We start from the raw sequence: 15,649 nt of genomic DNA on the forward strand, positions 1-15,649 counted from the left end.
TTTTTTAACACAATCAGCTAACTGAGTTACCAAAGAGATGTCTAACACAGACTGTACTGAGAAGATCAAAACACTTCCAAAACATCACATTCTAGACTGGCAGTGTTTATTGCCAGTCTACTGCTTGTGAACCTGCATATAACAGTCCTGATATTGTGTGCCTCTACCAAAGCCTCCTTGGCATGACTGTATATAAGGTTGTTTCTGAGCAGAATGGCTCAAAGCACTTATACAGAACTGGAACTGAACTGAGACGTTCTTACCACAACTCATTTATTAAGAAACATACCAGGTTATAGTCAATAGTCAGCCCAGGATCAGAATTAATAAAAAAAAAACCCTGAGGGAGTACTTCTACTTTGCAATGAACCCTAGAGGTTTCAAATTCCAAAAATGTAATATAAAACTCCTGCACAGAGGTGGTCCAAGTCTTCAATGTAATAACTCAGTTCAGGCTTCAAGCTGCACTGCGTCTGGATCAGACTTGCTTTTGGAAAAGTACAGTCATGTTCAGGATGGCAGAGGTACAAGCACTGCCTAAAATGGTTGAGAGAGTTAACTGTGACTGAAAAAATGGTGGGCCATCTGGGACCACTCAGTAGGTAGGAAACTGGCTGGATGGTCACACTCAAAGAGTTGCGGTCAATGCCTTGATTGTCAAAAGGAGACCAATGACAAGTGGTGTTCCTCAGGGCTCAGTGTTGGGGCCAGTACTGTAACATCTTGGTGACACTGACAGTGGGATTGAGGGCACCCTCAGCAAGCTGCAGATGACAGAGCTGTGTGGTGCACTGGATGGAATGTATGCCATCCAGAGGGATTGTGACAGGCTCTAGAGGTTAGCCTGTGTGAACTATTTTACAAGGACATGGAATCATAGGACAAGCAGTAATGAGCTGAAACTGCAAGAAAGTAGGTTTAGATTAGAGAGCAGAAAGAAATTCTTTATGTGAGGGTGGTGACGCAGTGAATAGGTTGCCCAGTGAAGCTATGGAAGAGACATCCCTGGAAATGTTCAAGGCCAGGCTGGACAGGGCCCTGAGCAACTTGGTCTAATGAGGCATTCCTGACCGTGGCAGGGAGGTTGGGACTAGATGACCTTTAAGGTCACTTCCAACCCAAACCATTCTATGATACCTGGAGTAAATGTACTGGAGAAGTAAGAGTTTTATGGGAAAAGGCTTTACACAACTTATTCCTTTACCCCATGAGACAGTGTTTTGTGAAGGCAGATCGATCTTCATCCACAGTTTACAAATCATCTGTAACATTAAGCTCTGTAGGATGAATTCTGACCCCAGTTACATTTCCAAAAGAAACGTAACTTCCAATATTGTGTTCTGGCAGAATTTCCAATGCTGCATGACAGAACAGAATGTGTTACACTTCTGCTAGCTCTACAAGACAAATAACATGAACACTGGAACAGCTATTCACAATCACTGCTCTACAATATTTATTTTGAAATCAATAAAACTGACTAAAAATTTAAGTATTAATAACATTTCAAAGGTTATGATTGATTTTATACATAAATAGTATTTGGAATATAAACACCCAATTTCCTTCTGAATTCTCCAAACGTTTACGCAATATCACATTTAGCAGTTACTGTAAGAGAATGACTTCATCAATCTTTAATTTCTCATTATTTAGTTTAACAGCATGTCCCTTCTTAATGAAATATACAAAAGAAACTTCTCTTTTTCTATACTAGTCACTATTTCATATTTTTAAGTTAATTTTTAGGCAAACGTAATAATTAAAAAACATGTATTTCTAACAATGCAAATCTATTCAGTGTACTTGCCACAAATCTTTCACTTTTGATAGTTTTGTCTTGTTTTAAATTTAATTCAGTGCTACAGTATTCTTTAAGAAATACTGTAATTTATTTTTAAACCAGATGTACTACTGAATTGATTAGAATGATGGCCAGATCTCTTGAGTGGATGTAATGAAACTAGGATTCCTCAAGGCATATAATTACCGTGAAAGTTTCCCTTAACTTCTTCTACTTTGTATTTAAGAATTTCAACAGCCACTATGGCTAATATATAGATGATGGTATTTGAAATTCTTGACAATTCTCTCCATTCCCAACCAACTTAAATAACTTTGCTTAGTTAATTAATTTTTTAAATTCACTGTTCCAAATTATTAACATCATAAACAGGTGATGTGATATGATATGATAAACAGAGAATATAGAATTCCTGAATGAAGCAAGTCATCATTAATCCTTTGTCATAATTTAGACTGATTACAATTTACCTCAAGACATCACATTCATGCACAGAGAAGCATTATTCAGTTAGAATGAAAAGGGAAAACAAACAGGACATTCTTTTCAGCTTCTTTGATAAAGATCAAAGGTATCAGTATTATAATTTTCATGTGCAAAAACACAGTGTATATATATGTTGGATGAGAACTTGAAACATACTAATAAGCTGAACAAACAAATTTTTCTCCTTTGGACCTTAAGAAATACTAAACCCCAAAATATTATATTTTACGGAAGTTCATTAAGATGTTTCTATAAACAAAGGTGCAAAACTTGGGAAAAAATCATTATAAGCAAGATTCCTTCTCAGGCTCCTGTAGTCCTGCATGGCTACACAGCTCCGACAGAACTGATTCACTTTGTTCTAAGAGTTTATTTCCACTGCTGGTTAACTTACAACCATAGAGACAAACCAACCATACTTTTATCAACAAGTAGGAAATGCCTTCCTAACTTAGAGGCAAATAACAATTTTTTTTTTACTCAGGAACTTTATTCAGTTGCACAGCAAAATTCTAACTAGAAGCTTCCTCTCTCCCCTTGAAAACAGTTAATTCAAGAACAGTATCAGCAGGAAATGGTATTTTGAGAATCCATCAAGACCAACTCCAGTTTTTCAAGTGATATGACAAGAGAAATAGTAGAAGAAATATTTTAAGAAACTTCTGTGCAGTAAGATTCTCAATTAATTATGTCAGAAAAATTAAAGAGCGGATCTTTCACTTTTCTTATCAATAAAACTAAGAATAACTCAAAAATTTATTTAGTGAAATTTTTCCTTGCATACAATTGTATGTAAGTTCTGTGCTTCTTTAGAGGATATTTTCCTTAATCTGATTGGTTAGGAATGTTTCCTGGTACAACTGAAAGCAAAAAAAAAAAAAAAAAACCAGAAACAACAAACAAACCAAAAAAACAGGCAGCAGTTTCCAGTAAAGTAATTAGAAAAATAAATTTAACAACTCACTGCTTTTCATCTTGAGTGACAAACTGTAATCAAGTAATTTTTTTTTTAAAACAAGCGTTCTTTGCTAGGTAGTCAGGACAGCAAATTTGGGGCTGTATGTTTTAGGGTAGTCAACTTAAAAAAACGTGTATCTTTTTGTAAAAGCAAAATATTAGCTTTTTTACCTTAAGGAACAGAATTATGTACTACTTACATTCAAAAGCTTCTTCACTGTCATTGTCTTCGTCAGAACTGATTTCAGCATATTTTGGTTTCTCATTAACTGTGCTACGTTTGCGCTTGTTCATTTTCACACGTTCACAAAGTGGCATGGTGGATTCAATTTCTGCCAGGAGCTCAGGAGGCAACTCCTTTAACACTGACTGATCTATGCTACCTATTAGTGGAGAGTAAGAAGAGCAAATGTGAACCTGAAGATAAAAAAGAGGGCCCAACACTACAATCCCTTCTCTGGAACCACTCACAGGATAACCACTAACAATCAGTTAGATCACAGTTAGATAGACCTGAAGGTATTTCACAGCCTTTTTTTAAAGTTCACACTACAACGAGAAATTAACACAATAAATTGCATACACATTTCCTTCAATAAAATATTTTGTCAGTCATATAAGTGAACTACCTTTGAATCACCTTTTGAGTTACCTTTGTAGAATGATATCCCTGCTCTAGTCCACAAAGTTTAGTCTTACTTCAGTTCATCCTCTGAATTTATCGTGTTTTCTAACAGTTATAAGTAAATTACGGATTCTTTGTGCCTCAATAACATTTCTGTTTACCATCATTCATAGATTAGTGCACACAAAACAGTAACATACCCTTTTTCAGTAAGGAGGGACAACCTGTGGCAAAATTTCGGGAGTCATATCCCTAAATAAAGACCAAATCATTGACAACCCAACTTTTGCTCCAGATTTTTTCTTTCCTCCTACTGGTAGTTTGATTATGCAACACAAATCCTTGCTTGATTTTTTTACAAAACAAAATTGAAACATTTTTATTTAATACAGACAAACAGCTAGCTGAACCACAAATCAGGCTTCTTTTACACAGTGATAAATAAGTAGACAATATCACACCATTTTCATCATTTTGAAATCAAGATTAAACCCATGTGCAGTCAGAGTGAAGGAGATTTGCAGGCAAAACTTTTCAAACTGACAAAAGGAAACTAAATTAATTCAAAGGTATTTCTTTGGGGTTTGTTTATTTGATGTCTTATTTTTAGTTTTTGAAGAACCTATTGCACAGATTTGCAGGTCATCAGACTAAACTGTTAATCTTTTTCCAGCAACAGAAGAAACATTTTTGTCACAAGCACCCCTCTCTCCTTCCCAATGAATACTTATTGAGAGAGGAAATCACTTCCAAATTTCTATACACACATATTCCTCCTCAAAAACTCACTTCTGGATGATAATATACTTTTTAATTGCATTCACTACATCACTACCCTAACTTTCTAAAACTTATTTCCATTTTTGTGTTAATATCCTAACTTCTAATGCAAGAAAGTATTTGGATTTTTTTATTTCTCTTTTTAAACATCTTTAAATGGAATTAGAAGAGTCTTACTATGAGATTCTGGCATCAAAATACATTCTGCAAGTCATCTCATTTAAGTGTATTTTAAAAAACAATTTAACTTCAAATATTGGGGGTTTTGAAGTAATGTAGGGAAACATATACAAAGTAGAGTGATAGTTAAAGTTGTCCCTTCTTCCTTCACATTGTGTTCACTGTTACCTATTTGTGTTAGGTTGCCATCCTTATACAATCACCATGTACCAAAGCTACCTAAATTCTCAATATTGCTTTCAAAAATGGTGTAAAACATTTCATGGTGTGGTTGGCCATATTTCTTGGTTAATAATTAATTTTGTGTGCACTTGACTTCAGACAGGTAGAAGTATTGGCAGCATGGGTAGACCACTTCCTCTGTGTGTACCAGCAGCTGACTGGATGACAGCCAGGTCCAGTTGGGATGCTGCAGAGCTGTGCATCTGAGCAGTGGTGTCCCCATACTTTGTATGCCTATACAGTGCATGAAGAGCTTACATCCAGAACCAGAATACAGAAAATTTACATATACAAGCTTTAAGAAAATTTCCACAGATGAAATTGATAGAGTGCCATAAAGCCTGGTTCTCTAATAGTATTTGCAATTTTATGCCCATTGGCAATTTCATTAAAATCAGCAGGACTATACACACAGCATAAAGTCTACAGTAAATCTGGCCAAACAAAAACATTGCAAGGCAGCTACAAGTAAATGAACAAAAGTTGCATTATCCTCAAACAGCAAACAAAACTCACAGGCTATTCTATCGTCTCCTAGGAATACCTGTTCTTGCTTTCTTTTCTCACTGATTTTTCATTTTGAGCTAATTCTTGAAATATAAATCAAATATCACAGCATTCACTAGACATAAGTGGAAAAAAATTACTACTTTAAATATTTGTAAAACTAATTTTATTTCCATCTCAACAGTTTCAAGTTTCTATTCCTCCAGTGCTAAATTCAACTACTGCTTGATTTGCACTCTCTCCTGTTACAGATATTTCAGATTACAGTATAAGCTTACCCATTTTTCTTTTATTAGGAAATAGGTAAAGCTTACTTTATTCAAGTAGGAAACAGCAGAAAAGAGAACAAATAGAATTATTATAAAGCTCTCTGTAAGCTATCATTGAAGTTTTTCTTTTTGTCATAATGTTCCCTGAAGTAAGTGTACCACATGCCCAGTTTTCTTAGCTGCTGAGGATTGTAAACAACCAAATCTATAGAGTTTTACTTACGCAGTACAAAAGAGTTAAGAATGACTGTACACATATGAACAATTCTAATATACATGGAGAAGGATTTACCATCCTTTCTGAAGGAAATCAGGGATATTTTTGGTCAAGTCAAGAGCTTGTTAATATTTACTTTACTCTATTAATTATGCTACCTTGAGTCAGGGCAGCCCAAACGTCACTAGAAATATCCTACTAAATTCCTTCTTTAATATCTTCTATTTTATAATATAGGCACTATTTTTTTGTTCAGGGTGGTAAAGAAATACTTACAAGAATCCAGTTCACCATAAGAATCCAGTCACATGGCAACAAGAATTAGTTACAAACACAACCTAATGTCTTTTCAGTTTATGGGAAATTTTCCTAAAACAATTAATAGAATATACAACACAAATCTCTTTGAAATCTACAAATCCATGTACAATCACTTTCAATTTCCCAATTTTTTTGCTAAGTTTGCTAAGACCTAGTACCTACTTCCATGTCTTCACTTTAATCAGTTACATCTGGCTATAGCATGCACAGCCTTTTAAACAGCAAAGAGAAAGTAACTTTACAAAAAAGTTACTTGATAATCTAATAGAATGCCCAAATATCTTGCTGAAGGACTGTCATCACCAATGGAAAAACTCCCATTTTCTGCAATTTGTGTGATCAGTGTACACAATATGCCTGAAATGGGACTATAGGCATCTGTATTCTTCATATATCACTTATGTATACGTTCAAAGCTGTTGCAACTATGAAAGCAAACAACCAAAAAAAAACCCCAGAAGAAAAGAACCATCAAAACAAATTATTTTTCAAACTGCCAAGAAGAGCATGCTAACAAACTCCACATTGGTGAAACTGAAGGGAGGACACAGAAGAACAATTTATCTCAACAAACTGAATACATGAACAGTCACTTCTACAGTGCTTCTCCAAACATATGCAATGCTGTCTACAACTTACTTGCCGAAGAACAAATTCTAGTTTTTGCTTGATTGCTATTATCAAAAAGTTTCTAAGGAAAGATATTAATGAATCTTGATCTACTACTCAATGTCCACTGACCCTCAAGATAATGTGTTTTCTCATCAAGCATTTCTTTACAAAATATAATACACTTAAAGATCAACAGAGAATCTCAGTGAGAAATTAGTCTGTGAGCCAGCTCCCATATTTTATTATAGACTGGGAAGCTTTTCACAGGGTTTTACTGTGTATAGTAGAAAGATTTCTATAAATATCTAGAGGATGTAGTATTTCCCTTCTCCACATATGGTTTAAGAAACTAATGGAGCAGAACAGATCTGAGTCACAGTTCAGTATTGTGTTTTGCAGCTTCGACTTTGTAGAACAGCTTTAGCTAATATTTATGCCTATCTAATCTTTAGGAGGATCCAATGTCACTTTGTGTTGACTTTGCAAGTCAAGTAGATCTTCCTGATCCAGGCAGATCACCCTTACGGACTTTTGCTGGGTCCTTTCAATATGGACAGCACAATTATTTTTTGACACACCAATCTGTGTTCACATTAGTTTCACCAGGCTTGGTGTAACAACTTCAAACAAGCACCTGTGGAAAAGAGGATGATTCTTACTGATGCTTAGGTGAGCTTTCCAGGATCAGAGTGGCTGTTCCTGTCATGAAATCAAAACCAACATGAATAAACTCTTATTTTTTCAGTAATGATGTATCTTTGCTTTCCAAACTATGGAAAATAAATGCATAGTTTAGATCAGATCTTGGTACAATTTCCTATGAACTACAAATACAGTTAGAAATCTAAACTCTGAAGTGCTACTTTCATAACTATAAGAGAGAATTAATACAGTGGAAACAAATATCTTTTCCATTTTTGTGTGCTAATTGTCTGCAATAAGCAAAACTACAGTTAATGCAAATTCATATTAAGTTTTTCCAACTATGAAGACATTATATGAAAGAACACACAAGGGTCTGAGAGGGAAATAATGCCACCTGTTTGGGGTGAGGATATGAATCTTTACTTCACATTTCTCAGCATTTAGAAATTGAAGTTTGACCACTGAACTTCTATACTAGAAAACTGTCACTCGTCTTCATTTTGACATTAAAAATAAGCCCCTACTGGATGCAGCTCAATTTTGTCCTTTTCTTGTTCTTTTTTGGTCACAAAAGACATTACCTGCTACTGGACTTTTCTTATTTTGCTGATGACTAATATACCCAGTCTTGCTATTATTCCACAGAGGCCAAGCTCACCTTCCGTATATGTCCTCTCTGAGGATTTGAAAAAGGATATTCCTCCCTTATCTAATAAAAGCTTACAGCCTGGCTTTCCCCTAATGTCAGGCATATACATGCAGGAAGGGAAGCAGTTTCTTTCTGAATTAGCCCAAACAACCTTCAAACCTGTGCTAAATGAAATAAATGATCCTTATTCCATAAGAAGAGTGCTGCTATCTTGCTGAACAGCCATGTCACTGTAGCTACAAAAGCAGAGACTCACAAGTTTAATCTACAGCAACTACTCATGCAGATACGGTTGTACTTTAGATAAGGAACTAAAAGAAAAAAAAAAAGAAAGGATAGAAGTACTCCCTATGTTACGAAGCTGTTTACAAAATAAACATCCTTCTAAAATAGCTAACTATTGTTAAGAGTATTCAAGCACTGCAGTGCAAAGGGCCACATGACTGCCTATAAACTGATGAAGAGGTTGCTGGTTAAAGCTGAAAATCTCTGATTCTTTCTCTAGTGTGGAAATTTAACAATATAATTTCCACCAGGTTCCCCCTTAAAATGCTCCAGTGTGTTCTTTACATGGTGCACTGAGCCCTTGGTGATCAGTCTGCTGCTCACCAGCTTCACACTTGTCCAAATAATTTTGTGCCCTGAACAGTTTCAAGAACAGAAGGGGAAACATGGGGAAATCCCAATAATTTCATTAGGTGAATTTAAGTTTTGAGGACTTATCTGCTCATAAGATGAAGTCCCGCTTTTATCTCGATACCCTATCATCAATTGAGAAACACATCATAAATGAATACTGGTAAAAATAAACTGAGTAGTACATTTACTCCAGCAGGTTTTCTCTTTCCTCTCCCCTCTCCATTTCACTGCTGTAAAGCTTATGGGAGGGTATACAGCTACCTCCTACAGGATGTATCCAAAAAGATATAACCCTCTATTGAGTGCCTTACCCTCCTCACCTTTTGGCTACATACATGAAGGGGTAACTCCAGACCTCACCTCACATACATTCATGCCAGAAAAAGGGCAAGAAACTCAGATGCTGTCACCACCATCCAAGGGGCTGCATGCACAGGATCCTCTGATGCAATGAATTTAGCAGGATGGAGAAAAGTAGTGTTGGGGAGAAGTGTGCCCTACATTTCATAGAACCTGCTTGAACATATTTTTCGAAACAACTCTACCTCATCTGCCCCAATAGTAGCACAAAGGAAAGGCTCCCAGCGTAAAAAAAAACAAGTTTCAGGCTCTTTGCTTCTACTCTGATCCTTAGCTCTGGCCTTGAAAGATGGGACCTAGACCAGCTGGTCAGAGAAGATCTGGACATGGAAACAGAATAATTCCATGACACAATGGAGATCATCATTAACCACAGCTAAGCAGCTTAGATTCAAAACCAATTTTACAATAGTACAATACTCTGAGAAAAAATAAACATTTTTAGAAGGAGGGAAGAGACTTCAAGAGAGAACTCTGAAATTTCCAGGCAGAGAGCAGGGAATATATCCAACAAACACTCTCCCAAGATGCCAAGAGAACTCACATTTACACTGGCAACAATGATGTTCTCAAGCTATCTGATTGCTGTAGGAACTTATTGCTGGCCTTATTGCTGGCTTTTTGTCTGTATACAAATTGATAAAAGAAGGCTAGAGCAGTCTGGTCTTCCAAGATGATGTACAAAAAAAAAAAGCAGTACTTAGAATAAAAAGGAGCACGGTTGGCAATTGAAATAAATGTAGTGCTGCACAAACTCCCTCACTTTTATGAATCAGTGTTGGGGGGTGCTTTTGGATTTTGCTGTCATTGCTTTTGAACATATGCATTGAAATTTAGGCCAATTCAATTTATTGTATTAAGAAGTTAAGGTATTTTGTAGAGTTGCAAAACTCAGCACGCATTTTTCTGTTAATATTCTTCTATTAAAACTCCTTTCAGTACTCAAAAGGGGCTTATAAAAAAAGAGGGAGAGTGGCTCTTTACACTGGCAGATGGCAATAGGACAAGGGGGAACAGTTTTAAACCAAAAGAGGAGAGATTTAGTTCAGATGTTAGAAAGAAGTTCTTTACTGAGAGGATGGTGAGGTACTGGAACAAGTTTGCCCAGGAAGGTTGTGCCTGCCCCATCCCTGGACGTGTTCAAGGGCAGGCTGGACAGGGCTCTGAGCAACCTGATCCAGCGTTAAGATGTCCCTGCCCATGGAGCTGGAATGAGATGATCTTTAAGATCATTTCCAACCCAAACCATTTTTTGACCCTATGATGATTAATGTTTGGGATCTGAAATTTACGACTAATGTATTTTCCCAGCCATGTATTCTGATTAGAGAAAAACTTCTATATAAGGAATATAATACAACCAAAACTTTTGCAGAGAATAAGCAAAAAATGGCAAAAGCCATTATTTTATATCTCATCTGTGACTTCTAGGCACATCAAGAAGACCTGCTTATTTTTCTTACTATTGCATGGAAACATTCTCAGTCCTCATCATTGAAATTATTGCATGAAGCCACTAAGTTTGCTTCTTCAAGGTAACTTAATTACATAAGGAACAACAAAAGATTGCTGATGTTTTAGCTTTAAATATAAAATAGTACAGGAAAATTGCTCGGAAGATAATTAAACAGAATATATATTTTTTAAGGAAAAGTTATTCAATGCAAACAACAGTTCAGTAATTTGAAGGACAAAAAACATTTCATACTCTTCTTTTCTGTTTGCTGGTAGTATTCCCATGGAGCAAAAATAAACTCCAAATTTCAAGTAAACAGTTTAAATTTTCTTATATGAAAAGAGTCACCTAGAACAGCTGAAAATGTTGAGCAACAGAGATGTTAATTTTCCAGAAGCAAATGTGAGCCTTTCTACTATTTGTATTTAGCCAAATTTACCCTTTAGCTAGAAGAAAATTAAAACCAAAAATTTCAAGCACATATCCCTGCACATAATCCAAGATTAACATCCACATTTAGATCCTCAGACACCTGAGCAAGTCCGCATTGCATACTGTAATTGACGTCAGACAAATTGCTGGGCCACATTTACACATTGCAATGCACTGTTGCAAAATTTATTTATGCAAAATACCCTTAGCTATTCCCAAAAGCAAGAGGAACTCAATCAAGCATCCATGTCCACAAACCAAGAGCAGTTTCAGACTTTGAAGAAATTGTTCTGACAAATTAAGTAACAAATGTGTATCACTTACATGTGCCAAAGTAATTTTTCAAAAATCAACTAATTCAACAATGCACTCCTAAATCTGCAAATAGACAAAGCATCATATTTCAGATGAATCAAAGTATAATGAAACTAGTGGATTGGGTCAAATTTATTGTTGCTGCTAAGAGCTGGATGTGACACACACAAAGTTCACTCTTCCTATCCAGAGAAATACTGTAGGAGCAAGAATCAAAATATTTACCTTAGCAGAAAAGTCTAAAGTAGGAAACAAATAGTAGGAAAGCAGCCACCAGGCAAAGCCCTGTGCTGAAAATGTCACCTCTATTACCGGTAACAGATCAACACAAGAAATTACTCCAGTATGCAGTGGCTGATTCCTGCTCTGTACCAATACCAGTTCATCCAACATCTACTTCTGAAAAACTAGCACCAAAAATGAAGGCCCAAGAGGATATGTACAATGCCCATACAAATCCCACCTACTTTCTGGAATGGGACAGACACACCACGCCTTCAAATTCCCTGCAAGTAGGAACAAACCATTCCAGTGCAAAGCATGTTAGAGAAATCAGATCTTCCTAGACTTTAACAAGTTATATATAGTTTAGACTTTTACCTAAACAATGCTTGGAATAGTTTTCAAAATGTGAGCTTCTTAATCCAGAAAGGAAAAACAAATAATCAGGGGTCAATTAACAAAGTGCATACTAAAATGGATCCTCTGCAAACTCAATATATCTTGAAATACTTCTAATGGCACAAGGGTGAGCCAGTCCCTCTTCCTGTCAAGCCGAGAGGAGGTAATCATTCGTATCTCAGAAAAGAGAAAAAACAGGAAGACTGTAGAATTCTCATGAAAGTCATAGCTGTTTTTCTAAATTGCAATTAAATTTTAGTTTGAAGAAGGTTTAAACATTTCAGCTGAGAAAAATCATTACAAATTTTCTGCTGTAAATGCCAAAATACAGTATTTTTTCCTATGAAATGCAGCATAATTTTCTATACATCCCCCCGGTGCTGCATGCACATGCAAGATGGTCAGCAGGTTATTACTCTGGCCTTGACACATGCAAATGCAGTTGCTACCAGGAACTTCAAGACAGTGATTTCAAATTCAAGATATATGGAACTGAGGATTTTCAAAATGCTAACGTTTACAAAAGCACAAAGCAAGCTGAGTTTGCTTTCCCTTTCCAAGGGTAGTATGTTTTTACTTCCGTTATTTCCTTGCAGCCCTTCTGATTTCTATGTCTATTTCAGCATCAAGAAATTGTTATTTTGGAAATAAATTTGTGTGAACTCTCAAATTTGATCTGCTAACATCCATAACCCATTTTTGTCCTTAGAGAAGTCCTATACATGAAGGATTTAAACAATGTTTAAAATTGGTACTCCATTTCTGCCCACAGTTTTCATCTGTACCATAAAGCACCTTTAAGCAGTTTGGCAGTGCTAACTAGAAATCAGTGAGAGGCATCACAAGCTCACTCAACTGAGCCCACACAATCTGGATACAGCTTTTCATCCTGAAATACTCCCTTTCTTGTCACTACTAGAAGATAATTGATTGCTGTTCCACAAGTGAAACTATTTCCAACAGTGCTAGAACCCAAAGACAGACTGTCATGTTACACAAATGCCGAATCAGTTACTATAGGCTCTGAAAAAGTCACCTGGAATTGAAAACAAACAAACCAAAAACCCCAAACAAACCATATAAGCACAGAACACAGAAGAATCCAGAAGCATTATTTTAATGACATGAAGACAATTAGGCAGTAAGATTTTTAGCTGATCCAGTAAAGAATATGTATGGAGAGCACATTCAAAGAAACGTCAAATCTTTACTCAAATTTCACACCAGGGCAGCAGGGAACAGAGTATATTTAGGAAGACTTGTAGTGAGCAATAAAATCTTATGTCTTCAGTCCTGTGTTGTACAGATAATGAAATCCCAAAACAAGACACATAATGGAAGAATAGCATTCAGATCAGAATTTCCTTTTTTTTCCTTAAAACAACAAACTCCTTTTAGGTGATGCAGGAAGATCCAAAAGATGCTTATTTTGCAAAGACAATCCTTCAAACATATTTTAAACCTACTCAGACATCTCCTTATACAGACAGTTACAGCTTCTCTCATTACTCATACTTTAACAATGGAAAATTTGTCTTGCTCAGAATGCAGTAATGTGAAGCTGTTAACAGCTCCCATCCCAACACAGGTGATCAGCATAGGTCTAAAAAGCAGCAGAAAAGGTATTCGCTGAAGCTCTGAAAAGAAAGGACAGCAAACATGACCTCCTCATCGCAGGCACAAGCTTAAAGGGAAAAGTTTCATGGATCCCACAACAACATACATTTGCATTAAAACCAAGATAAAAGACATTCACAGATGTTAAAATCAGACAAAGAAAATGTCACAGTTCATTCTGACCTGGACAAAATTGGCCACAAGACTTCACCACAAGACCCTGTAACAAAAGTACTTCGAAAAAAATGCAAAACTTCCTCTGAGATATAGAGAATCTTTCAGAAAAATGCTCAAAGATCAGGAGAGAGAGAGAGAGAGAGAGAGAGAGAGAGAGAGAGAGAAGTTCCTTCTTCCTTGTAAATGCCAAAAGGGACTCTTGGATTGATTCAATATTAACAGTCACAGACTGTGGCTACCCCTCCCATTCATAACTTGATAAAATTTCAATTGTGTCTGTAAAATTCGGTGAGAATGTTACTTTGTCTTTTTGAAGTGCAATGCAAATAACGACACAATTTCAAAATTTTCTGAAACAATGCAAAAAGTTGTACAAACTTTCAGTTTGCAAAGAATTAATTGTAGCTTAATATGAGTCAATGTTATTGAGTTTTGTAATGAATGGGAATTAGTGCCTTAAGACAGAATGACTATCTACATGGTGTTTTAAACTAGCTGAGCAACCCTATTTTAAACTGCATTTCAGATAATTTATAGCAATGAAGTTGTACATGACAAAGCCAGGAGAAGACATTTTCTTGAGGGAGGGATGGATGAGAAACAAAAAAGAAAGGACAAGAGATACAAGGGTAATGAAATAAGATAAAGTAAAATATACTAAGCTACATGGCATAAGAGGCATGTGAGAAGTTGAATAATGATGCTAAAAGGCAACACTAGAAAAGAATTGCTACAATCTACTAAGCAGTATAGGATGAACTAAAAGAAGGTTTACGAAAATTACATTTCCTAGTGTATTAAAATGTTTATAACTAAAAATGGCACCAAGTAGAACTGTGAACACTATTTCAACTGGACTGAGGACATTGTGGCAGTGGCACAAACACATCTATATGAGTTAGCTGTTGACAAATAGACTTTGCCTGATGAAGAGAGAGAACTTTATAAATTATGTACCTTTTCAAAGGTACACTGGAATTCACCTGGTTAATTAGCATAATGTGTTCTAGGAAGTAAGTTACCAGGGAAAAAAATACAGAACTAAATTACACATCAAAAATCTGCCATTCAAAGACACTTTCTCCAAAATCTGCCTGCTGGACGCTCAAAAGTTGATTTGTAAGATAAAAATAGTTACATTATTCTTTTCATTAAGCCTATTTCTAGTATCATTGTAAGAACCTTATTCTGAATACAATTGCAAAAAGACTCATATCAGATTCAAACAATTTTTCCCCTGCAAATATGTCCCAAGTTATTTAAAAGTACGCAAGAAAAAGATTACATCAGAAAAAAAAAAAAAAGCAGAAAAACACTGTAGAGAAATTATAAACCTGATTTTAAAATCAATGCTTTGCTCATCTGTGACAGCTACTAGAATCACACCAAAAGTCATTAAAACTTTTACACACTACTAAAGCGTTCTAGATACATAACCACATGTAATATAGACTACAAGAAAAAATAATTCAGAAACATTTTGGAAAGCATACATGCACTGCCTATTGTTCTGAAGACTTTAAAGGAACTGATTTTCTGCGCATAGAATTGTGTGAATTCAAAATCTATCCTAGTGACACTAGACCCTAGTTCCATCGGAAAGTTTTTAGCATTTCCTACCTAGAATATAAGGGTTTTATCTGAAACCTTCAGATTAAACTGAGAACAAAGATGTCATAGTTTTATGGCTAACTCTAGATACCTGTTATTAGAAATAGAAATTTTGCCTGTTTTAAACCTCAAAAAGGGACAGGGACA

General features: G+C 35.7%; 1 protein-coding gene across 6 annotated transcripts in view; it reads right to left on the reverse strand.

Annotated features, from left to right (window-relative positions):
• NIPBL (NIPBL cohesin loading factor) overlaps positions 1-15,649 on the reverse strand; it is a 135,015-nt gene that overhangs the window by 40,450 nt on the left and 78,916 nt on the right. For all 6 annotated transcript variants that reach the window (XM_010395173.4, XM_019283352.2, XM_010395170.4 and 3 more), the window contains one exon: positions 3,448-3,630. In XM_010395173.4, coding sequence (XP_010393475.2) covers positions 3,448-3,630 — 183 coding nt within the window. The remainder of the gene's footprint in view (positions 1-3,447; positions 3,631-15,649) is intronic.

The sequence above is a fragment of the Corvus cornix genome, chromosome Z (assembly GCF_000738735.6).
Source record: "Corvus cornix cornix isolate S_Up_H32 chromosome Z, ASM73873v5, whole genome shotgun sequence".
In the NCBI taxonomy this organism is placed as follows: Eukaryota; Metazoa; Chordata; class Aves; order Passeriformes; family Corvidae; genus Corvus; species Corvus cornix.